The sequence below is a fragment of the Magnolia sinica genome, chromosome 18, assembly GCF_029962835.1.
Source record: "Magnolia sinica isolate HGM2019 chromosome 18, MsV1, whole genome shotgun sequence".
Lineage (NCBI taxonomy): Eukaryota > Viridiplantae > Streptophyta > Magnoliopsida > Magnoliales > Magnoliaceae > Magnolia > Magnolia sinica.
Window position 1 is genome coordinate 15674581 of NC_080590.1, and position 25539 is coordinate 15700119.

Here is a 25539-nt window from a genome sequence, read left to right on the forward strand (position 1 = left end):
TGAACTTAAAAAAGGGATGGAAGGGAAGGATTTCTCACAAACATCACAGTGGGCCTGGGTTCCTAGCGCAGGAAGGAATCGGCGTACTGAAAAAATGCATGCGGAATTTAACGGTACGTGGCCAAGGGAAGCGGATTGTGTAAGTAAACTCTGTGGAATCCACCGTGATTTATATATTTTATCCTGTCTGTCTATCTATTTTATAAGATAATTTTATAACCTTAGCTCAAAACCTAAGCATATGAAAGGCTAAAATCGGCCACACCAAAGGAAACAGTGTGAGTTGAATTTATACCGTTGAAAAATTCTTGGGGCCATAGAAGTTTTGGATCAAGATTATATTTGTTTTTTTACCTTCATCCATGTTTTTTGATCATTTGAATAGTTTGGATGAAAAATAAACATTACTGTAAGCCTGAAAAGGTTTCAACGGTGGAAATCATTATTTTCACTGTTTCCTGTAGTATGGTTCACTTGAGATTTTTACCAGCTTCAATTTTGGGCTTAACGCCTAAAATTAGATGGAAAAACAGATGGAAGGTGTGGATAAATCACATAGTGGCCCAACTGAATTTTCTCAGCATAAGAATCCGATTTCATGACCGAGTAGTGCACGGCGTCAAGGGAGAAAGATCCGTTAACTGATCTAACGGAGTAGCATTTATACCAAGGGAACACGCCGTTGTTATCTAACCAATGGCGTTTTGCCACATCACTTCAGTAGCGTTTTGGCTACTGAAGCGTTCAGTATCCAATCCGCTCCCAGAGGGAGGGCGGTCGTTGCAGACAGAGAGAGATTGCAGAGAGGGAGGGTGGACGTTGCAGACAGAGAGAGATTGCAGAGACGGAGGGCGGTCGTTGCAGACGGAGAGAGATTGCAGAGACGGAGGGCGAGAGATTGCAGAGAGGGAGAGTGCGTTTCTCCATCTTCCCCTCTTTTTAAAAATCCGACCGTTGAGCCTGTAAGTGGCTTACAGGGAAGTGACTTCTCACCCCCATCGCCCTGCAGTTTTTTGGTAGATTTGCCTGTAAGTGACTTACAGGCTGTAAGTTACTTACAGGTGAATTTTCTCCCCCAAACACCACCTGTAAGTGACTTCCCTGTAAGTCACTTCCCACTTACCCAACTTACAGGCATCCAAACAGGCCCTAAGGGAGTGTTTTGGAAACTTATGAATGCTTTGCAAATGAATATATCTTCCCAAACATGGAGTATTGAGATTAGTCCTTGGCTCCCAAGTTTATGTTGAGAACTTTAGATGGGTCCTTTGTTTCGAGTTACTTATTGTAGATTTTATGGGGCCCTTTGCTCAGGGTTATTTACCTACCTACCGTTGATCTCATGGGATTCTCTGTTGATGGTACCGTTGGGCCCTGTAGTTTTTAGAACTTTAGGTGGCCCGTTATTTGTTATTTGTGTCCGTCTTTGGGAACCTTATGGATGTGCCAAAAGCTCTAAAAGGCTGATTAAAACCCAACATACTGTTCCGCATTTGATGTTCTCTAAAAACCCTCATATCTCTCGTCCCAATAGTCCTTTCCACCTTGAGACAGAAGGCTGTGTTGGCTTTAGTACAAATTACTAGGAACCCAACCAACACCCAAAAGCTCCACGGCTGATGGAATGCACCCAGTTAGGTTCTTTAACTACGGGGGCTATAACAAACTTAGCATCGAGGAACATGTCCTAACAAAGTTGGCCAACGATGGGGTCCTTTTGTGCGGCGTTCCGTGTTGGGGAACCATGGAAGCACACAGAGATGAATCAAGTACACACTATCGCACAACCTATTCCAAATAAGAACAATCCGAATTTTACGTGGAAAAACCCTTGTAGTAAAAAACCACAGCACAAAGCATTGAGTAATGCACTGTGAAAGCAGAAATTACAAGAGATAGGGTCTTACCAATTCGAACAAACCTTGAATCTACTTCACAAGCCCTGTCTATGCCCTTGAACCCTTAGGAACAAATTAGAAAGCCCTAATACACCTCTCTCTCTCTCTCTCTCCCAAATTCCGATTACACCCGATATATATACCATTACAACCGGAATAGGTAACAAATCCTACACTTACACAATTTTGCACGTGCTCGATGGGACTTTCAATGACATCAACATCCAATCGAGGATCCATCGATGGCATTGAACTCCTTCGATGTCATCGGGTAGCAACACCTAAAATGATCCAAGAACCGACATGGATTTTATGGATTTTTCTAATGGGATCAAGCATCTCTCGATGGCATCAACATCTTGCTCAATGGCATCGAGTGTTACTGACAGATTTAAGACATCAACAACATTCCGTACCATCGATCTTGTGGGCTAACAAGTGCACTAGAGATGCCACCTTCTCAGCAGTGTTAGGATGGCAATGGGTTAGTTCGGGTTGAGGTCAGCCCAAGCCCGACCTGTTTATTAAACGGGCTCAGAATTCGGCCCCAACCAAACCTGGGACCATTGCCCCATGGCTCGGCCTGACCCAATTCATTTTAAATTTATTAAAAGTGAAAGCACAACACAAGCCGACCCATTTAAATTGTAATGGATTAGGCTCAACAGATCCTTCCTAATGTGCCACAACTGAACTTGGATGCTCTGCTTACCGCAAACAGAGACTTCTTGTTTTTGTGCATTGTGAACATCATCACTGATGTTATTAGCACTGCTGAATTAAATGCAGTCTGTGATGATGTCACCCAATCACACAGCAATAAACAGAAAATTCCTGTTTACGGTAAGCAGAGGCTACGAACTCGGCACAACCCATGATTTAAAAAGGTAATATGGTGCAAAAGGTACGCCCCACCCAAAAGCATGTAGTGTCCATCATATCCATTTGATGCGAATTGCCATTGAGTAGGGGAGGCAATGGGCTAGGTTGGGTCGTGCCAGGCTAACCCAACCTGTCACTTAAGAGCCAAGGCCCAAGCTTAGCCCGAACCAAGCATGGGCCTAGCATAGTAGGCCAAGCCCGACTCAAAACATTGGTTGGGTCAGGCCTGACCTGATCCAACTGAAAGTTTATAAAATAACTACTTCCCCTTGAATTTTCCTTATCTATCTGTTTATGAAGTGGGCCATGCATGAATAAAAAACGTAAATAAGCACTTCAAAGGAATGAAACCAACAGTCCACATTCAAGATTGATGGAGTTGCCTAAGGATTAGAAAAGGATTATAATAGCATATTTGTAGGATATATATATATATATATATATATATATATATATATATATATATATATATATAGTAGGCGTGCTTTGCTGCTACATGCGTTTATGAAGTGGGCCATGCATGAATAAAAAACGTAAATAAGCACTTCAAAGGAATGAAACCAACAGTCCACATTCAAGATTGATGGAGTTGCCTAAGGATTAGAAAAGGATTATAATAGCATATTTGTAGGATATATATATATATATATATATATATATATATATAGTAGGCCCACTATGGAATGCTGCATCTGATTGTGGGGCCACAGAGCTTTGCAAATGAATATATCTTCCCCCCACACACACACACACTCACACTCACACGCACACACACATATATATATTAGGTCAGGTTGAGTCTGGCTAGGCAACAATGACTTGAGCTCAAGCATGACCTGAAATTTTACGGCTTTGCATGCAACTGGTCAAACAAGACCAAGCCTGCTCAAAGTTGGATCTAGCTTTGAGCAAGTTAATTGTCCCATTGCCACCCTATACATATAGGATCCAAGGTGATCGGATGAAAAAGCGTCATGTGCATGAATGAGACATGAGTCCGTCCGTGAAGAGGGTAATATCATCATTTCATAAAGGGGAATCTTTACTTTTCACTGTAGGTCCTTCATCCAATGTGTGTGTGACGCTTTCTCATTGGTCCGCATCAATAGTTAAAAGAGAGAATATTTGCTTTCCACACAAGCTTCCCCACTCTTTCGTCTCTCCCTACGCCCATCTTCAGTAACTTATGAAAAGTTAAAAAAAGCTTTAAAAACTTAACTGAAGTGATTAAATACTTTTAAGTAAAAAAGTTACAACTAATCATAAACGAAACTTATTTGAAATAAGTCACTTATCTACTGCTGTAAGTAGAAAAAGTAACTTATTTGGTGGTATGCAAATGGCCCCTCAAAGACCCGAGTGCCAGTTCAGCTCCCCCACAGGTCAGCTAAATTAGCTTGCTTAAGTATGTTGGGCTGCAGCATTTGGCCAGACCACTGATAACCTATACAGGTGGGCTGGATTGACCCAAGAATGACACAAAATGGGTTACATTTTTTAGCCCGAATCCGAACCTGCTATCCATTTAGCCTGGTTGGGTAAGCAGACCCACACACAAGATGGAGGGGTAGAGAACCTTCAGGAGCTCACGAAGGGATCTGATGGAATTCTTCCACGCGGATGGACTCTCCCGGATGCTTTCCCACACACATGACAAAGTGGCACACGTGTATGAGACCCAGGCCATTCATCACGCACGCCCAAAGCAAATGTCCACAGTGGAGTAAATTATCTCATTGGGTGCATTATAGGGCATGGAATGAATGGTACATCTGCAGTGGAACCCATTGGATCCATGGTTTCAGCTGAAACTTGAGTGTGGCTGAATTTCTTCGCATAACCGTGCATTTGGATGCCGCCGAATTTAAAGGTGGAGACCTGGGGATGGTCCATCAATAGATGGACCTATCAGACCAATGGCCTGGATAGCTGAACCATGGCCCACACTAAGAGAATTTGAGGATCCCATGCATACCCACATTCTTGTAGGATCCCTGGGGCTACTCTTGGGTCCCACTATTTGAGCGTCTGATCAATCTGAATTTGAACACATACTCCCCACCTAAAGTGGGCCCCACTATTTTGCGGTTTTGATTTAATATGCATAATCCAACATGTACAATATCCATGTGCATGAGTAAAAACCATAGAGCAGAGTAAGAAAGAAAATAAGAGGAGTTACTTGTTACCCCGCAGTCTACTGGTCCATTCACATTCTCTCAGAAATTGTCCACATGCATAACTATAACTCAATTTAACCGTTCAAATCATGGAACCCACTGTAGATAGATCGTAACCAAGAAATTGAATTGACTGCACGATCCTGACCTTTGAATCATGAAGATTTTGCCCCATCTTGAATAATAATAAATTTAACCGTCCAATAGATGTCCATCAATCGGCTATTTAGGTTAGTCGCTAGTAATAAATTTTGGTTTATGACCCATCTGAACTGGGTCCCATGATTTTTAAGGTTTGATTTAAGTTAAGTAAACATAACGTCCAGAATATCTGAGTGCATGTGTATGAACTATCATCATACGTCAGAGCATCAAATTCCTTGTTTACTACTAAATCCTTCTCAAACCCACAGAAGCTCAACGGCGGTGGCGGATGCTATAAACCCAAAACCCCTCTGCGATCATCTCCGACGCGCATTTCGTCGAACACCTTCATAGCAGATCGATGTGGATCCATCGCCCTCTAATCACCAAATACATCGGTCTCCGATCGTTCTCCCAAGCAGCAGCAGCAGTAGCAGAGGTCTTTCATCAGCCGCCCGAGCTCACCTTCTCTTACCTTGAAGGATTTCCCAAACCCGACCCGAAATACGCCGAGACGATCCTCGCGATCCCTCGAGTGGATTCTAGTAAGCGCATAAGGAACAAGGAGAGGAAAGCAGGGCGCGTGCCGAGCATTGTATTTGAGCAGGAGAAAGGAGAGGAGGGAGGTAACAAGCGCCTTATTTCTGTTAAGACGAATCAGATCCGTAAGCTCGTCAACCATCTCGGCTACTCCTTCTTCCTCTCCAGGCTTTTCGATCTCGAGGTGCGGTCTGATTTCGACTCCGACGAGCTCATCGAGAAGGTCCGGGTCTTGCCCCGAAAGGTATTCCCAATTCCCAGTAATTCAACATGCTTGATTTTCCAAGTTTTTTTCCATTTCTCGTTTTCTTTGATTTCAGATGACTAATTCGTTTTGAAATTAGGAAAATATGAAGTACTAGAAATGAAATTTGGTTGAATATCTCTGTGGAGTTCCTTTGTTTTGGACTGACCCGGGTGCCTATGGTGATCTGGTGGAACTGGAAGAACCACGGTGATGTATCAATCGAGGCTATCCATCTGTTGGACGCTATCTTCGTTGATTATTTTTCAAAAAGCATTCCTATTAGACAATCCTTTCCATCCCTTCTTTCAATTTCCAGCTGTGAATTTGGACTGTTAACTAATTTTTTTCTACCATCACTTTGAAGGTCACTGATCTGTTGGCTAGGATCATGCTATCCACATGTGATTTAAACCAATTTCTATCCACAGTGAGGGCAATTTGATGGACAGTCCCAAATGAAAAAGTCCCCCCACCCCCTTCTGCCTTTGGCAGAATATTTTCTTCATATTTGAAATGTATGAAATATAAGTTTAGGCACAGAAGACACATTCCTGCCCCAAGTTACTGGGGCATGTTCGGACATATCCCTTTGTGTATTTATTTTTTAAAAACCTTTCTACATAACAGATACTTATCAGAAGGAAGTAAAAGGTTCATAAGAATTTTTTTCCTCTCCATTCTATTTTTATTTTCTACCCGTTTATTTTTTGTAGTTGTTCTTATGTTCAATAAAGAGATTGACTTCTTTGTCATTAGTTTCACGTTTGCGTGTATTGATAATCATGCATTTTATACACTATTTCATAAAATTATACAAGAAATAAGAAAATCATGAAAGAGTAATGGTTGTTCCTACCTGTTTTTGTGACTTGAGATGGTTCACCTACATTATATGTTCTTTGGATAACTTTAAGATTATCTTGTATTTGTGCCTAATGGCGTTCCCCTAAAGCGCCTTAGTCTCACTTCCATACTGTCACCACTATTTAGCTTGAAGGGCCCAAATGAATTTATTTCCTTCATATTGCCTATGCCTAAGCCACTGTCACTCATAGCCTTTTGAATTGAACCGCTGGTGATGTCATCAAATGGCAGCAATAAGCACCTCTATCCTCCCAAATGAAATCCCTGTGAATTTTCCATCCTATTTGCAACCACTCCCGTGAACTTGAAAATGGATGAGCCATAGACTGGGAGATTTGCTAATGATGATTTTATAAGAGTGATATGGCCTCAAACTAAAGGAAAAACCGTATAGATAGGTATAAGACCAGCCATGTTTTATGGGACAAAATGCTGCGTCGTTAAGGAACACCATGTTTGTAAGATGTGTAGCTGAAGTGAGGATGTTGAGATGGATGAATGGCAAGACGAGGAAGGATAGACTTAGAAATGGATGCACTCAAGGGAGCTTAGGAGTGGCACCAGTGGATACTAAGATGAGGGAAAGTAGATTTAGATGGTTTGGTCATGTGCAACGGAGACCAAGAACTGTGCCAGTTAGGAGTGAGTTGGTGCAAGTTGAAGGCCCTAAAAGGGCAAGGGGAAACCCTAAAAAGACATGGGAGGTAATAAGAAATGCTTGATAACCAATGGTCTAATTGAAGTTATGACCCGTGATAGGGTGGAATGGCAGAATAGGATCATGTAGCTGACCCCAATTAATTGGGATAAGGTTGAGATGATGATGTTAATGCTATGGCCTCCAATGAAAGATTGTTTTTCTTTTGCTATTCTAGTCCTTTTTCTTCGATAACCAGATATCAAATGGAAAGCGAATGAGTGTTGGCTCCAGTTGGAAGTCTGATTTGCACTCCAATATCGATGCTAAAAGCTTATTCTAGCCATTACCAGTCTTAATGCCCACTAACATGTTTTTGACAAGATTAACCTTAAGGCTCTTGCCTTAACACGCCGAAGGATACACCTACATATATTATATCCATTCAATTTGAAATCTTTGTTGTTGGATTCTTCATTCCATGCTGTGGTGGTGCTCCTGCACTGGAATCTGCTCCTGCTTTTGAGCTTCCTCTTCCTCTTGCCTCCAGCTAACCTACCATGATTCCATCAAGACCATGAACTCGAATAAATTTTATGTCAGTCATGGTTTCTACTGATGAATAGCCAAAGATTCTATAGACGCAATTGCTAACCAAGTAATTTATCATTTTAATAAATATAAATGTGAAAGACAAATTCTTCAGTGTTACTTTGTACAATCACTTCTTAGGTGCTCTCCTGCATTGACTTTCAAGAATTGCCTGTTCATTCCACTTGCACAAGATCCATGCCTGCATTGCAAATGAATTATGAGTTAATATTGGGTCCCTACTCATGGCTCAGTGGTAGAATCACAAGAGTTTCAACACAGAGGTCATGGGTTTGAGTACCCATTGTGGTGTGTGTGGGTTTGAGTGTGTGTGAGTGTGAAAAAAAATATATATATTATGGGTCAATATTTTATATCTTCCTAGTTCCAATAAATTTGCTGAAACTTTGTTGCAATAAGATTTAAGATGTTTAGCTTCAAAAGGAGCAAAGATGATGAAGTTTTGTTTCAATAGTTTGTCACTGAGCTAGCTAAAATTTTAATTTCTTTCTTGTCTACACTAAGCAAATTAGTGGCAGAAAAGAATCAACGGTCTTCATGTTTCCATAAACTGATTCCATTAACTACGGGGTGGAAGCAGCTCGCATATCTTATCATCAATTGAATGCTAAAATGAGAATTTGCCAATCGGGCTTTCAGTAGTCTACCCTTGATTGCACTCGTCAAGAGCCATACTTCGAAATGATTGGTGTTTAGGTCCTATAGATTGGGATGGATAGTGGATGAGCTTTGAATTATTAACTCAGATTTTGTTTTCTTTCGTCCTTTCTTTCTTGAGAAGTGGAATTTCCCAGCACTTATTTGGATATTGTTTATTTATTTTTGGAGTTTTTTCCAGATTGGTTGTTTGCAAGCGTGTCCAGAAATAGTCATTTTCTTATTTGGTTCCCTTCGTTCCCAAACTTGATTACTTTATCAAATTGTCTATTATGAGTCAATGGTTAAATCAGCCAATAGAATAAAATATCTGCGAGTCAATGCTCGAATCATCCAGGCAGATAAAAAGTCAGTGACCCCATTTTCTTTGCCTGTCTGCGTTCTTTACATGAATGTACAATTACAGCTTTGATCACTTGATTTTTTGAGAGGCATATTGGGCATTGCTTCTTTGATTACAGCAACAATAACGTCGCCAATATGAGCATATCATTGATTACTAGCTCCTATGATTTGAATACACATTGTTTCTTGTGTATCGAGAATTTATTTGCATGGAACTTGCGATGCATCCATTTGTGTCAAGGGTCCTAGATATGTGACTGAAACGAATTGAAAAAAAAGAGAGGAAGAAATCTTAGCAAAAAGAAGTGGTAGTGAGATTATTTTTCCTATATGTGCAAATAGAATTCGGGCAGATATTTACCTGAAGTAGAGCAAAAACCTAAAAGAATTAAAGAGGCCATTCAGGAAAAAGAAAAATACATCATGATTTGGATCTCAATGAAACAATACATCAATAAGAGGTTAGTTCGTTAAGCTCAGTGAATTCTAGGGAAACTAGTCAAGTCAAAAAAAAAAAAAAATGATTCTTGCAAATTGGAAGAAAAAGCCCCTACATTAGGAAAGTACATTTTGTGCAACAGCTCTTCCTATCTGATAGAAAAGAATCCCATCATCCTGAACTGTTCTTACCTGGGATCGCAAATCCCAAGTTAGTCTGTGGCCAGTTGCCCACAACTGAGTAATCTTATTTGACTATGAACTTTATGAGCATAGGTCCTGAAAATTTGCTAGATTCCAGTTACTATTTTATACATTTGGAGGTTAAAAAGAATTATGCATTCAATATTTTGTCATTTCTGTTCATCCTCTGACTGACATCTTGCTAGAAATTGCTAGTTACATCTGCACTCAGGCACAGATGCAGTGCTTAATGTTACATTCATGAGAGCCCCTTCACATGCTTTACTGAAGGTGGATGTTCCTCTCATGTTCAGAGGAGAAGATGCATGCCCTGGATTAAGAAAAGGTATGTAACACATGAATTTTCTGATGAATTTTCTTTGTTTCTTTTACCAAGTTCGTGATAGTGGGAAAACACTATTCAAGTTTTTGAGAAAAAGTAGCTATTCTGTTTATAAGTTTTAAGACTGCCAAGATCTGGAAATGGGTATTTACATATGGTTCTATGCTGAAATTTCTATTGGCTGAATGCCCTGTGCTTTGTTTGTATACCAGGAGCATTCCTTACTTCGATTTCTTCCTGTTGTTATTTTTCCTGTGCAGTATCATCTTTGATATAAATACATTGTTCCTGACTCTTTGTTCTTAATTAGGGGCTTATTTCAATACCATAAAAAGGACTGTGAAATATCTTTGTCCTGCCGACATTGTTCCACCATACATCGATGTGGATTTAAGTGAGTTGGACGTGGGCCAGAAGTTGACAATGGGAGACTTGCAGGTTCATCCAGCACTTAAACTTCTTCGGCCAGCAGAGGAGCCAGTTTGTAAGATTATGGGGTCAAGGGTCTCTCAAGAACAGAAGAAATCTAAATGAGCATTTTGCTTAAGGAAGACGAAGAGCCCATGTTTGCAAAATTTTCCAGTTTTTATACCTGGAATAGGTGAGCAACATCCCCTTTTCTGTTTCTTGACAAATGGCGCCAACATTCTTCTTTTGATTTTGAGATTGGTGAGAGTTTCCCCAAACAAGCTGTCAACAAGAATGTGTCACCATCTCTCATAATTTTGTACTAAGATGCCATGTGGTCTGAATGGCAACGGCAATCTGGTTTTAGTCTTTTATGTTATGTAGGCTAACTTGCTGGTGCGCTACTCATTTTCATGTCCTGTTATTGAATGGCTGATTTCAAAAGTGGTGGATTGATCACCACCTTCTGCATTGGTTGGCTGATAAAACTTGTATCTTGTCTTTCTTGGTTCGTTTGCATCTAAAGGTATGATGGCTTTCATGTTGTTTTTTTTTTTTTTTTTTTTTTTTAAGTGTTTTTCAAATTAGATTCTGGGATTTTTGTTTTGGTAGCTGTTCATTCAACTCATTAAAAGATCTAGACCAAGTGAAACTTCGGTAATAGAATATTTGATATACACGCTCTACTGAGGTTTGGCGTGTGATCAGATCTCCTTCGTTATACTTATCGGAGAGGCGGTGGCCCCGACTCACTACCAAGAAATGCTTGTCTCACATCCATGTTTTGGTTTCTTTCTTTAGGTTGCATTTGGATCATCAGTTGAAATGAGTTGTGAGAGCTTAAAAGTTGATAAAGTAGACCAGTGTATAAACCCATTCAATTGATAACGGTGAACTAACCTCAAAATTACCGCCTTGCATATTTGAAGTCCGATTCAAAACACGTGAAATAGCAACTAGAGGTCTTGGTCACCATTAAGGATTGAATGGTGCAACATGCGCTCCCTCCCTCCCTCAATGAGTAAAACACTCTTTTAGGATTATGAGCGTCCTATTCTTCAGTGGTTGGAAGGTTACCATGTCCTTGTAGGATTCAGTTGTCCCTGTTGACGAAGATTTAAGACCTTTTTTCTTTTCGTTTCTTCTTTCTATTTTTTTTTTCTTTTTCTTTTGTAGTTTGATGTATCTAAGTATCAGGTTATGATTTCATGCATTTTTTGAGGACCCAGGCTTCATTGTGCTATAGCAGACGTTGGGGTTCTGGCTGTTTTTTTGTTTATTTTCACACTTTGTGCACCTCTTTGTTTTGATGAATTGCAGTCTACAGATGAAAAAATTGCAGCAATGGTATGTGAAATGAAGTTTTTATTTCGACCTGTATGCATGGTTTGAAATGTTGGCTGTGATATGGCCGTATTGTAACTATATAGGTTAGCCCCATTGCGAGATATGAGGGTGAACTGGTCAGTTATTGGAAAAAAAAAGTCTCCAATACATGGCAACACGGCCATACAGGCCCCATTTTGAAATTTGTTACTCACTCATTCTCTCCTTTTTTTTCCCTTCATTTCAGCTGCCGAGGAAGCTTTAAAAGTCATTTTAGACTCTCTTTTTTCACTTGTTTCTTCATTTCAGCTAGTGAGGAAGCTTAAAATGTCATTTTAGACTTTGTTTTTTCCACTTGTTTCTTCATTTCAGCCGATGAGAAAGCTTAAAAGTCATTTCAGACTCCCTCCTCCCTCCCCATACCCTTTCCTTTCTTTCAGCTTAAAAACTCATTTTAGACTAGAGCCAGGTCTATTTTGAGATTAAGCAGAAGATTTAGGTGGTATTCAACAAATCGAAAGAACATGCCATTTTGAGAAAAATAAAAAAGGGGTTACCCGTCACCATTTTTTGTTTCTGTTTTTCACCTTTCTGTTTAATTTCAATGTAATTGGGCCTTAAATTTTTTATTTTTATTTTCTACACACACACACCCCCACACACTCACGCCAGAGTGGAATTTCACCACCTATGGATACTGGAACCCTTGACCGGGCCTTAATTTACCAAATCATGCTTCATTTCTATTCGTTTAGGGCATATTTGGTGGACTTTCAGCTGGTTAAGCCGATAGATAACATTCTTGTCAAAGAATGGTCAAACACACCATTGACTAGGTGTGAAAACTATAAAATGATAGATTCTAGTGTTTTACATTTCTTTATTTTCCAAATATTTTTTCAAGATTTTTTGGGCCCCAAAATAAAAGGCCTGTACAAACTGTTATGCTTGTATCATTATCATTTTTTGGCTCAGTCATTACCCGATTCCTATATTCAAAAGCTTGCTTGTATGTGATCAAAAGCGACCAGACTCGATGAGGCGACAGGTCAGGACCGAGTCAACCCATGACTGGGCTTCTTAGAGAGTGAGTGACTGTAAAGTTTTTGAGTCAAGCCACGAGTTTTAAAAGTATGATCTAGACCATCCAAAATGCTGGCCCTCTTTTCCTTTTAATGGTAACAAAAATAAAAATATTGAGGGCCCCATTTTTGGATGGAGCGTAACATTGAAATCCTGATTGTTGGAGGACATGAAATCCTGATTGTTGGAGGACATGTGTGGTGTGATATTTGAGCCATCAGCAATAGAGCACACTTGGTGGTGGATGTCCAAGTCATCTAAATGTCGTATCGACAGAGGGCAACAGGTGACATCCACAGAATATTGTATGCTAATACAGGCACTCTAAATCATGGGCCACATGGTGGAAATGGCACGTTACTAAAATACTGATAATCAGACATGGTTTGTGGCACACCAGGTCCAATAAGTAGATGTTCCGATCATCTGACTGTACAATCACACGTATCGACCATGGGCAACTCCGGAACAGAAATCAGATTCAACTTTTTAGAATCATGGGCTTATCGGAGGTCAGTGAAACTCCACATTTAAATACATTTCTTTCGACACCTTTCAAAGGGGGTGAGCCAACTTCTGAAAGAACGGTAATAGGGCTGCGTTTGGGTGGCTACAGATAGCTGTGGGGAGGAATTGATTTCACAGAAGAAAAAAAGGAAAAACAATAACCAGCTACTGAAAAATGATTTTGCGCCGGTTTGTTGGGAACGCATTGGCTGCCTGTTGCAGAAATCCACCTTCCATCTTATAAATAAATATACACTTTCTGAATGCACGCTCACGCTAAAACATGATTAACCATATTTCCAAACGTTTGTCTAAATTTCAACGATTAGTGGCGTTCTTCAACAAGTAAATCAGTTGATAGGATTGGTGCAGCTACGGTAACCAACCCATGGAACACAAATAAAGGAATCTGAAGGTAGTGCATGAGTTGGAGATCTGGGCCATTCATCAGGATGGAGCCACAAAGAGCGTATTGTTGCCAAAGAAGCGGGCTGATCCACTCGTCAGGTTGGCCACACGCTGCGTGCCCTTTTCCCATACGTAAATACCCACCTGATCTATTGACCAGGGAATGTTTGTGCTGGTGCCCACCTAAACAACAGCCAGAACCTTATGTGTGACATGGTGTGAGCCACCTTTCTAATGGTCATAGCACTTTTAAATATCATCTCTTTCTCCTTTGGGTCGTGCTATTTGAAATTGGGATTTTGTTACAACAGAATGCTTGAATTCATGGCATGATAGTCAGCATTAAAATAAGATAGTTCAAAATTACTCTGCCAAAATGACTCTTACCAAACATTGAAATAAGCTTGTATTTAAATAAACAAATACAAGGGAAGCAGGTGAGCTTACTTCTCTCCAACTCCAACTGTGCACTTGAAACAAAAAACGCATATGGATTAGTTGTAGAATATCCAACCCACATCTGATTCCTAAACGTGTATATATAAACGCGTAATGTGATGACTGAATGCATGTGGGTTTAAAATCATTTCTGTTTAAGAATGGTGAAGGAAAATGAGTTCTCGGGTCACCGGCAACAGGGTTCGGTTCCTTTTCTTTGGGAAGAAAAGCCCGGGACTCCCAAGAAAGAATGGAAATCCGAGACCACTCCAGCAAACTTCATACCATCTCCAGCAAAGCTCTTTGTGTCAGTTCCCTTCAAATGGGAAGAAAAACCCGGAAAGCCGCTGCTTCAGTACCCACAAACACAACTAGATTCGCCTCTTCTGCCCCCTCCTACACCCGGGCCGGTCTTTTTTCCTCCTCCAACTCATGGTAAAGTGGGCGCCATGTCTCAAAAGAGAAGTAACCCTTTCTTATCCAGTGATGAGGATAGCAATGGTGGTGCTGATGGTGATGATGAAGACGATGAAGATGAAGATGAAGACGACGATGATGGCCTGTTAGAACTGGACCTTGAAACTTTCACTTTTAAAGGAAGCAATCCTAGCTCTGCTCCTGCGCTTCTTGCAAATCGTCTCATGACAACAACAATTATTTCTAGTGCTGTCCCAGTGCATATATCTTCTGCACACGGAAGTTTCAGTTCTAGACAAAGTTTGGCAGAGGGAGACCATGACCAACATGGAAACTGGGCCTTTTCAGCTTCAAATGTGGCCAGTAATTCATCAGAATATAACAGTGCAGGGGCTTCTGTTCTGGAGTTCCTTTTCCCATTGTTTCCTCCTGATTTGGGTTTCCTCAACAAGGTTTCCCGCCATGAGAAGGATGCCGCTGTTGCTTTGCCAGAATTATCAGTGAAAGATAACATTCACTGTGGCAATTACAGCGTAGTGGAGAGGAAAACGCGCACTCTTGGAGAATTGATTCAGATGAGTCGTAGAATAAGTTGTGCAAAGAAGAAGGCCGTTAACATCAGGAGGCGACATCCCTCAATGGTAAATTCTCAACCTGAAAACCTCTGTTCTATGGTAAAACTACCATATGTTGGTAGAAGATTGATTCCGCTGATGATTGTAATTCTCTTTTTCCAGAACGAGGATAGGGAACCGTTTTCTTTCTTATAATTATTGAAGTTGGCATAGTTTAGTATATTATTAGTATGTGGTAGAGAAGGCCCAGTTATCAGGTGGTCCACAAATGTAAGTCAAATGTGGACCGTTGGTCCGATCCTTTTAAACCATCCATTTGTCTTGTACATATATTGCCCACCCGACAACCACAGCTGGCCTGATTTTCATGCCCAGGCGCAAAAATGGAGGGGCCTACTTGATGAATAGTCCAGATTTCACACACGTGCCACATGCGCGGAGAGTATAGGATTAAAAATCCCACGCTCATCGGTAGAAACTGCATTTCTCGGATTGTAATTTCATTTTGTTAGTCTCAGAAATCTAAAGCACCCAGAGCTGTCTGGAACACTTTCTGATAGCTGTAAGGGAAAGAATGAACATTTCTATTTCTATGCTGGCGTTGCAGGCAACACGTCCATTACATGAACAATGAAATTTCTGTTATTTTGCGGGGAAAAAAATTGAGAGAGTAATTTCTTACCATATATCTGCGACAGTGGCAGGAATTCATGAGGACAAGGGCATTTGCCTGCTGCATCTTCGGCACCAGCGCCAACAAGGCTGCCTCTGGATTGCACAAGTGGTGGATTGCATAGGGCAGCAGCGAAGGAAGAGGCAGAAACAACAGTAGCAGAGAACTATCCAACACCAGTCCAAAGAGTCAAGAAATCAGTTCTACCATGGCTCCATGATCATCTCATCTTCAGGTTTCTTCAGAATCAAGGAATGAATGTACAGAACTTCCAAGCAATGAAATCTCCAAGTAGTTTGTTTAACTAATGAATTTGTTGAATTTTGTAAAATTGGCCACCTTCCCTGTAATTAGATTAGGGAGACAACTTGAATTCCCAGCATCAATAGACGACCATACTCCCTTTCCTTTACGGGCCATATTGCACATACGTCTATAGAAGTCCATTACCAAAGTATCCATATCCAAGGTTGTAGGCTTGTAGAATGGATCATACCCGTTGCATTCAACATCAACGTTTACAGCTTTCAGCAACTTTCTGGATCCGATCCAAGACCACTGGGATATCGGTTTCGGCCAATGTAGTAAAACAACAACGAAACCATCCGGGTTCAATGCAGTGGCACGATGACCCAGGAGTTACATTGATCTTAGCTTCATTCAGCAGTTTTTTCCACAGTTCAAGCTCCCCTTTCTCACTATAAGGGCAGATTAGCTCGCTCATGTCTGCCCAACAGTAAAAACCTCCACTACTCTTCATGCACATGATTCCTAACTTTTCCAAACCATCCACAAATGTGGCATACATACTCTGCAGCCTCTCTCTAGTTATCCGAATAAAATCCTTTAGGAATCGTGTATCTGAAAGCATTGAGATCAGCAAATGTTGTGTAGGAGCTGAAATGGAAGAGAACCTCGCCAACCCTGCCGCAGCAGCCAGCACATTTTTATCGTGAGAATAAATGACTCCCACTCTAAAGCCTGGCAGAGACAGATCTTTCGAAAGCCCATATATTATATGAACCCTGTTTATGGCGACATCTTCTGAATTGACAATCTCGGCCATGCTCACAAACTTAACGTCGCAATGGGTTGACCCTGCAAATATTTCATCTGAAATCAGATGAATGTTCCTCTCTCTGGTGAAATCCAGAAGTCTGTTCAGTCTCTTCCGACCTAGAAGGTTTCCGACAGGGTTGGAAGGGTTTGAAATAAGAACAGCACGGACTTCTAACCCCCGTTTCTTCGTTTGTTTGTAAGCTCTGTCAAGAGCATCGATGCTTAGATTGAAATTGTCAGTGCTACGACATGGAACAGGTACTAGCTCTACTCCGGTTCGCCATTTTATATCCCTGTCGAAACTGTAAAATGAACCCCCTTCAGTATGAGAAGAGTATGTTGTGAATAGAGAATTTCTCGAGTCACTAGCTACAACCATCCTGATTGTGTTGTTTTGGATGCATTTGGTTGCACCAAATATTGTGATATCTCAAGATTAATCCGTCTAACTTGGTGCAAAATATCATGAAACTTCATGATATTTGGTGCAACCAAACATACCCTTCCCATTTTCCATTTTGGGAATTGAAGTAGTACAAAAGTGCGCCATTTCAATTCCCAAAATGGAAGATGGGTGTAAGTGAATAAATCGGGCGTGTTTGTCTTTCTTCAATGAAGAAAATAGAATTCACCCTGGGTAATATGGCGAGGGAACAAGAACTGCATTTCCAGGATCTGCTAGGCAGAAGCTGAGTATCTCGATTGCAGGGGTTGCACCAGCTGTTAATACTATCTGCGACGGGTTAAATGCAACTGGGGTTCGCATAACTTCAGTCATGAATCCAGCGACAGCCTTCACATTCGAAACACAATTAGATAGTCAATATTGTTTGCGATGCTTCTTACATCGCAAGGGCGTGTTTGGATGCACCGTCAGGTTGAAGTGTGATTACAGGTCTAATAAATATGGAATAGCCAAATTACAATTATTTAGCATTCATATTGAGGGTTTGGGCTCTAAATTGCAATTACATTACTTTCATGCCGAGCCGAACTGAACATAACTGCACCTTGAGGTCTACTTCCTCATTGTGAAGAGCAGAAAATATTGTTACATCATCTCTTCTTTAATTAAACAAACTGCAACTCAATCCATTTGTGCATCCAAATGCAACCTTAAATCTAAAAGATGCCAAAACTAGAACCACATCCAACTTGTCAGTTTTAATCTTAACTAGCAAACAATACAATCCCAATTCATAATCTTGTAATAGAGAAGGTCTCTCAAGTCCAACCGGTTGGACCACAGGTTACAGTCCACCGAGCAGATAACTTCTAACTTGCTAAGTACATGAGACATCCAAGCTGTTCAATAGATTGGCCCCACCATGAGGAATACTTCATGCAAAAATTCAGTCCCCCATCCACCGATCAAGTGGACCACGCTTGTATTTTTCTATTTATCAATGGCTATTCACTGTTTTCTATAGTGTGACTCACTTGATGATTCAATAGGGCTGATTTTTGCACTAGGTGATCCTCGTCTTGAGGCCAACCTATTAGGATAATTGGATGTCACAAGCACTTAACAGGTTGAAAGTAAACTACTTGGTCGACTGTAAACTATGGTCCGATTGGCTGGACTCGAGAGTTTCTCCTTGTATATATAATAATTGGAAATTAATATCAATTTGGAAAAGCAAAAAATAAAAATAAAAAATCTTATAAACATGGAAGGCATGGGCTCCAAATTGCAATTGCATTACTTTAATGTTGGACCCAACTGAATGCTAACTGCACATTGAGGGCCTAGCTCCTGATTATGAAGACCAGAAAACATTGTTACCTTTGTTATCTCATCTTTACAAACAAAGATGTACATCCAAACCCAACATTAATCTACAAGCTTTTGAACAAATGCGCATCGACTTGTCAATTTTAATCTAAACTCGCAAATAATCTAATCCCAACTCATAATCATGAAATACATACATGCATCAAAGGGTGCGTTTTGTTGATAGTTCGAATCAGGAGAGAAAAGAGAGAGATGAGTAATGCTCTCAATCTATATATTAATTATACTAAAATTATAACAAGCAAAAAGACAATACAACCCTTGTCCAAAAAGGAAATAAACTAAGAAAAGAAACTCTAATAAAGGAGAGATAAGGACGAGCTATGTCTCCGATGGATGATGCGTCCATTGCGATCCTTTGATCGCTTCTCCTTCAACACTCCCCCTCAAGCTTGGCCCAAAAATGTCGGATAGGCCAAGCTTGAAAGAAATAGTCATATGTTGATCTCTTGGTAAAGCTTTGGTAAACACATCGGCAAGTTAGTCCGCTATGCGAACATGTGGAATAACAATCTCCTGAGCCTTAATTTTTTCCCAAATAAAGTGGCAATTGACTTCGATATGCTTTGTGCGCTCATGGAATATAGGATTACTCGAGATATGAATAACATCCTGGTTATCACATATCATCTACATTGGTGTAGAAAGAGAGAAACCAATCTCAGTCAAGAATTTCTTCAACCAAAGAAATTCACAGGTGGTCTGTGTCATAGCTCTGTACTCGGCTTCGGCACTGGAGCGTGCCACGACCGTTTGCTTTTTGCTCTTCCAAGTCACCAAATTACCGCCAACGAAAGAACAATAGTTAGTTGTAGATTTCCGGTCATCTTTGGAACCGGCCCAATCAGCATTAGAGAATGCGGAAATATTCAGGGGCCTGAACTTAGAATAAAGGAAACCCTTGCCAGGAGAGCCTTTGATATAACGAAGCACACAGTATACAGCATCCATATGGGTAACTCGAGGCGAATGCATGAACCGACTGAGGACACTCACAGCATGAGAAATATCATACCTAGTAATAGTGAGGTAAATAAGCCTCCCAATGAGGCGTTGATAAAGTCCAGGATCAGAGAAGGCCTCACCATCCAATGAGGTGTGCTGATGGTTGACCTCAAGAGGAGTGTCAAGTGGCTTACAACCAATCATACCAGTCTCAGTGAGTAAGTCCCGTGCATATTTACGCTAACATAAGGAGATTCCATGCCAAGAACGAGCTATCTCAATGCCCAAGAAATAACGTAAAGAGCCCAAGTCTCTGACCTAAAAAATGCGAGAAAGGTGGGATTTTATGTAAGAGATTGCAAGAGAATCATCACCCATAACGATAATATCATCGACATAAACAGAAACAATTATAATCCCATTTACCGAGCATTTCCAGAAGACAGAATAATCTGAGCTGCACTGGTGGAAAAAGGCATCCCGCATTGCATGAGTAAATTTGTCAAACCATGCACGCGGCGACTGCTGGAGGCCATATATAGACTTGCGAAGGCGGCACACTTTTTTTCCCTCTCCCTTTTGGCAAAAACCGGGTGGCAGGCTCATATAGACTTCCTCATGAATATCACCATGTAAAAATGCATTTTTTTACATCAAGTTGAGACGCATCATCCGTCGGGGACGTAGCTTGTCCTTATCTCTCATTTATTAGAGTTTATTTTCTTAGTTTATTTCCTTTTTGGACAAGGAATGTATTGTCTTTTTGCTTGTTATAATTTTAGTATAATAATATAGAGATTGAAGGCATTACTCATCTCTCTCTTTTCTCTCCTCTTTTGAACTATCAACATGGTATTAAAGAAATTTCGATCCCTCCCTCCTTAAACCCTAATCTCTCAACCTATCATCACCACCACAGCCACCCCGCCACCACCTCTCTTCCCCGCTGCCCTTGCCTCTCGTGCGCACAACAACCCCCCCACTTTGTTTTGTGCTTTTTATAGTTTGGCTGGCCGTACCTTATATGGCCAGCATGGTGGGTCCTTGAACAAAAAAAAAAAAAGTACTCAATTTTTATTTTTATTTTTTTACTTCCTCTCCTTAAACCGTTTGCCCTTTTTTTTTCTCTGCATGGCTCCATCGAAGGACTCCGATGATTCTACTTCGTCTCCTCTTGATGTTGATCTCAGACACTCTGAGAATCCAAGTTTGAAGATCACATCATCTCCTCTCATTGATTCCAACTTTCTACCATGGCAACAGGCTGTCTGTATCTTTATTGGCGGCAAACGTAAACTCGGCCACATCACTGGAACCCTTCCTCGTCCTGATAATGGAGACTTGAAACATGTGGAGTAGGAATCAGATGACATGATTGTCATGTTATGGCTACGAAACTCCATAGACGAAAATGTCTGGAGTGGCCTTCTCTTCTTAAAGACAGCAAAAGAAATTTGGGACATTGTCCGCGACCTCTATAGCGATGCACACAACATGGCCCGCACCTTTCGGTTGGAAAAGGAGATTGCATCTCTGCAACAGAATAACAAGAGCCTCACAGAGAATTATGCCAAACGCCGCAGTTTATGGGAGGAACACGCCTACCATGACGAGGAGGATACTTATTGTACTCGCGATGTGGTTCTTATCAAGAAACGGCAGGAGCGATGGCGGATCTTCAAGTTTTTAGGCAGTCTGAATGATGAATATGACACACTCAGGCAACAAATTATCCATAATGTTGAGTCCATAACATTGAATCAAGCATATGCTATTCTTGCCAGAGAAGAGAATAGGAAGCAGGTTATGACTCCATTTGTCTCGATCACTCAATCTGCCTTACAGGTTGATGTTCATACTTCTGCTAATCGGGGATGTGGTTCTGGAGTCCGAGGTCGTGGTCGCAATTCTCTTTTTTGCACTCATTGCAAACACACCAATCACATGGTTGATACCTGTTGGATCCTTCATGGCAAACCTCCAATGCGTGGAGGTTTTTCTCATGGACGAGGTCACTTGTCTAGTGGTCGTGGTGCATATTTTTCTGCTACTGAATCTGAGGAGGCTCGATCTAATTCCTCTCCTACTATGGTCCAAATTTCTCAAGAAGAATATGACAGTCTTGTCGCTCAGAAGGTTGGTCTATTTGTTTCAAAATCTTCATCTACTTTCAGTTCTGTTGTGCAAGGTACATCCACCATTACTACCTCTTCCCAGCCCTAGGGTCATTGACACGGGGACCATTGACTCCCAGTTCTACTTTAAGTTCTGTTAAGTTAGCAAGCGGGAACCTTACCCCTATAACTGGGTCAGGTACCGTTCCTCTAACTTCTACTAAGACTCTTGACAAGACCCTTCTTGTCCCAGGTCTTGCTTCTAGTTTACTTTCTGTGGGCACCCTTACTAAACGACTTAACTGTGCTGCCATATTTCTTCCTTCTCATTGTATGCTTCAGGATCTTAGAACACGGATGATGATTGGTGGTGGACGTGAAAGTGTTGGCCTTTACCGGTTTGATGGGGGTGTTCAACCCAATGCTACTGTTGATCTCATTTCTATCAATCATGAGGATATTTATCGATGGCATTGTCGTTATGGTTATCCTTCTTTTTCGGTTTTACGCATTTTATTTCCCTCTTTATGTTCTCAACATAACATTAAGAAATTTCAATGTAGTACCTGTGCCTTGTCAAAACAAAGACGGGTTTCTTTTCCTTTGGTTGTAAATAAAGAATTTGTTCCTATATTTTCTTTCATTCAATCCGATGTGTGGGGACCCTCTCCTGTTACCTATTCCATGAGGTTTTGTTATTTTCTCTCTTTTATGGATGCCACCACCAAAATGACATGGATCTCTCTCCTCAAAAATAAAAACGAAGTTTTTGAAAATTCTAAGTCTTTCCATGTTCGGTTGATAAATCAATTTAGCGCCACCGTCAAGATGCTCCCCTGTGACAATGGCGGAGAATATCTCTATACTGATTTTCTTACCTATCTTCGCCAACATGGCATTGAGTCAAACACTACCTGCGGTTCCACTCCTCAGCATAATGGGGTAGCCGAGAGGAAAAAATCAACAATTGCTAAATATTACTTGGTGTCTCCTTACTGAGATGCATGTTCCCAACATGTTTGGTTGCACTGAATTTCATGATATTTCATGATTAATCAGTCTAGTTTGGTGCAACCAATCACACCCGAAACGGGAGAAAAAGAAATCTTATTAAGATGAAGAAGTTCAGAAATACAGCAAGAATTCAACTGAACAACAAGAACAGAGATAGCTCTGCTTACCGTCTTCAGCTTCTTCAATTCGTCAAACGGCCGATAAGCGGCGGTCCCACTAATACTCAAATCCTTCAGATGAGACGCGATCCAACCACGAACGAGATCCAACGACAACTGCTCCAAAGAAAACCCAAACGCTTAATTCTCTGAATTAAAATAAATGAAATGAAATGAAATGATTCCACCTTGTTTTCAGCCAATCCGAGCTGAATTACGCCGTTCGGATTCCCCAAAGCATCATAAGGATTGGCGGCAACCTTCTCGAGCCCGATATAGTAAGGCGAATCGCTGGAACTGGTGACGGAAGAGGCGCAAGACGAGACGGAGGCCTGGGCGACTCCACGTGGCGAGAGATGGGGTCGGGAGATTCTAGAAAGTTCTGGAAGGGGGTCCGAGGAGGGAGGAGGAGGAGGTGGAGGAGGAGAGCGGTTTCTCTTGAGGTAGAGCTGAAAGAAGTAGAAAAGGGCGCATGGGATTACTGAGCCGAGGACGAGTCCGCGCCGCCCTTGGGCTAGTCCTTGTAACGGTACGATGAGTCTCATGGCAGCGTCGGTTCTGCTGCTTTCCGAGTTTCTGGAATCGACGTCGTCGCGTCCGAGTCACCGAGTCGGAATCGGTCGCGGGTCATTTACAGGTGGCGTTTTTCTAGAGAATAACGCCCATCTTCTCTCTCTCTCTCTCTCTCTCATCTCTTTATCTTTCGAGTCCGTTTCTTTTCTTTCTTTTCTTTTCTTCTCTTTTTCAGATTGAGGAGTGAGAGTAGGGTAAAAGCTTCGAGAAGGCGCCTTGGAGTTGAGAGAGAGAAGAGTTCTGTTCGAATTTTGCGCCGTTCTTTATTCAGATTTCGTTTGTTGGTTGGTGAGAGTTATTCGGGGCGTGGCTTCGGTGGATACCGGATCCTCTAAGTTCAATGAATCCCTGACTGTGGGGCCCACCTTGATTTATCATCATTACATCCACACTGTCCATCCATTTTGAAAGCTAATTTTAGGACATTATACAAGAAATGAAGAATATTTAAATGTTAGGTGGATAACATCATAGGAAATAGTGTTGATTAAATACTCACCGTTAAAAACTTCCCAAGTGTCACTGAAATGTTTATTTTCCTTCCAACCTTTTCCTTATACACACCCCACACACGCCCACACACTCTCACTACGGTGAAATTTCACATGGGTAATCCATGACCTAGTGTTGAAACTCTTATGAATCTGCCACTGATAAGGACCCATCCAACCTGTTGAGATTACAGAGACCTAGATGAAGGGACCACAAAAAATCAGCTTGAGCCAAAACTTTTGTGGCCCAAAAAGTTTTAATGGTCAATCACCATTGTCTACTGTGGTGTGGTTCACTTGATATTTATATGCGTTTCATTTTTGGGATAATACCTAACATGAGCTTGAAAAACGTATGAACGGCATGGATTTAAGTAACATACACTGCGGTAGTCCCTACAGTCAGGGATCTACCGACTGTGAATCCGGATATCCACCGAAGCCGCGCCCAGTTATTTTTATTTGATACCCGGGCTCGGCGAGAAAATTACCTCTGTATACGTTACCTTTTTTCCAGCGTCTTTATGAAGGATTCAAAACTTATCTTCCCTCAAATGCTCTGTCCGTACGTGAAAGGTCTAAGTTGGGAAGATAAGTTTTGAATTCTTCATAAAAGACGCTGGATAAAATGTAGGGTCTACAATGATAATTTTCTCATACTGGGCCTGTTTATGACGGGAGCCCATTAGGTGCCGCCCATATGCTGATTGCATACTGAGTAGCTCTCTGTGGGGCTCACGGTGATGTATGTATCTTATCCACGCCATCCATTTATTTTATCAGATTATTTTACGTCATGAGACTGAAATCGAAGCATTTAAAAAGCTCAAATGAACCACACCATAGGAAACAGTGGGGATGACAATGTCCACCATTGAAATCCTTCTAAGAATTTTTATGCCATATGTTACCAACTGTTTTTTTATTACTTAAGAATATTTTATTTTCACTTTCAACCTTTAAAATAACAAATATTACAGTGAAAAAGGATACTTGAAGTGGGTTGGAGGTGAAGTAACTTACCGCCCTTTATAGCCACCGCGCAGCTACAACGCACAGGGTGAAGGAAATACATTGAGAGGGCCTAAGAAATTGAAGTTATTTCATTGTGTATAGCATAGGTAAGGGTGTACATTGAGTCCAGCTGCTCAGCTTGACTCGGCTAGGCTACTAGCTGACCTCAGCTCAAACTCAGCTCGGCTCGGTCCTCGAGCCTGACTGGCCAGCTAGGCTTGGTTCAAGTCAGTCAGCAGCCAAGGCCAGTTCAAGCCAAGTTCGAGCCAAAATTGAGCTGAGTTCGCCAATGCAGCATTTCCACGAACGCTCAAACTGTACATTCAAAATCTCACTATTTGTAAAACAGAAGCAATGGTTTTATAGATATTTTATCAAATATCTTCTAAGCAACATAAAAACGAAGTAAAAAATAAGGTATTTGTTTCATGTACATACCTTCCTTGCCACCGGTCACACCTCGTTGAGTCATTTCATCAAACACTTGGTGAGCAACATCAATAGCAAAGTAACCGAGTCACCGAACTGGTTTGATCCGAGTTCGATTCGAGCTGGATTCGATCCGAGTCGA

The 25539-nt window shown here is 41.1% G+C and overlaps 3 protein-coding genes across 3 annotated transcripts; 2 read left to right on the forward strand and 1 right to left on the reverse strand.

The window, feature by feature from the left end:
- Positions 1-5338: 5338 nt before the first annotated feature.
- LOC131233573 (uncharacterized) lies at positions 5339-10849 on the forward strand. The gene is made up of 3 exons (XM_058230342.1): positions 5339-5888; positions 9844-9973; positions 10281-10849. Exons 1-3 carry the CDS (start codon positions 5466-5468, stop codon positions 10502-10504), a joined length of 777 nt encoding a protein of 258 aa, XP_058086325.1. The 5' UTR covers positions 5339-5465; the 3' UTR covers positions 10505-10849.
- Positions 10850-12970: 2121 nt separating this feature from the next.
- LOC131233572 (uncharacterized) lies at positions 12971-16136 on the forward strand. The gene is made up of 2 exons (XM_058230341.1): positions 12971-15198; positions 15831-16136. Exons 1-2 carry the CDS (start codon positions 14302-14304, stop codon positions 15927-15929), a joined length of 996 nt encoding a protein of 331 aa, XP_058086324.1. The 5' UTR covers positions 12971-14301; the 3' UTR covers positions 15930-16136.
- On the reverse strand, positions 15694-23732 carry LOC131233571 (1-aminocyclopropane-1-carboxylate synthase 6-like). The gene is made up of 4 exons (XM_058230340.1): positions 23079-23732; positions 22900-23007; positions 17497-17657; positions 15694-17166 (listed from the first exon to the last, which is right to left on the reverse strand). The coding sequence occupies exons 1-4, from the start codon at positions 23433-23435 to the stop codon at positions 16317-16319; spliced, it is 1476 nt and encodes a 491-aa protein (XP_058086323.1). The 5' UTR covers positions 23436-23732; the 3' UTR covers positions 15694-16316.
- Between the last annotated feature and the right edge of the window lie 1807 nt (positions 23733-25539).

Coding starts and splice junctions, on each gene's coding strand:
- LOC131233572 (XM_058230341.1), top strand. CDS start 14,302: ATGGTGAAGGAAAATGAGTTCTCGGGTCACCGGCAACAGGGTTCGGTT. Junction 15,199..15,830: donor GGAGGCGACATCCCTCAATG/GTAAATTCTCAA, acceptor TATCTGCGACAG/TGGCAGGAATTCATGAGGAC.
- LOC131233571 (XM_058230340.1), bottom strand. CDS start 23,435: ATGAGACTCATCGTACCGTTACAAGGACTAGCCCAAGGGCGGCGCGGA. Junction 17,658..22,899: donor AATTGAAGAAGCTGAAGACG/GTAAGCAGAGCT, acceptor TCGAATGTGAAG/GCTGTCGCTGGATTCATGAC. Junction 17,167..17,496: donor CCCTCGCCATATTACCCAGG/GTGAATTCTATT, acceptor TTCATTTTACAG/TTTCGACAGGGATATAAAAT.
- LOC131233573 (XM_058230342.1), top strand. CDS start 5,466: ATGTGGATCCATCGCCCTCTAATCACCAAATACATCGGTCTCCGATCG. Junction 5,889..9,843: donor TCCGGGTCTTGCCCCGAAAG/GTATTCCCAATT, acceptor AGAAATTGCTAG/TTACATCTGCACTCAGGCAC. Junction 9,974..10,280: donor ATGCCCTGGATTAAGAAAAG/GTATGTAACACA, acceptor GTTCTTAATTAG/GGGCTTATTTCAATACCATA.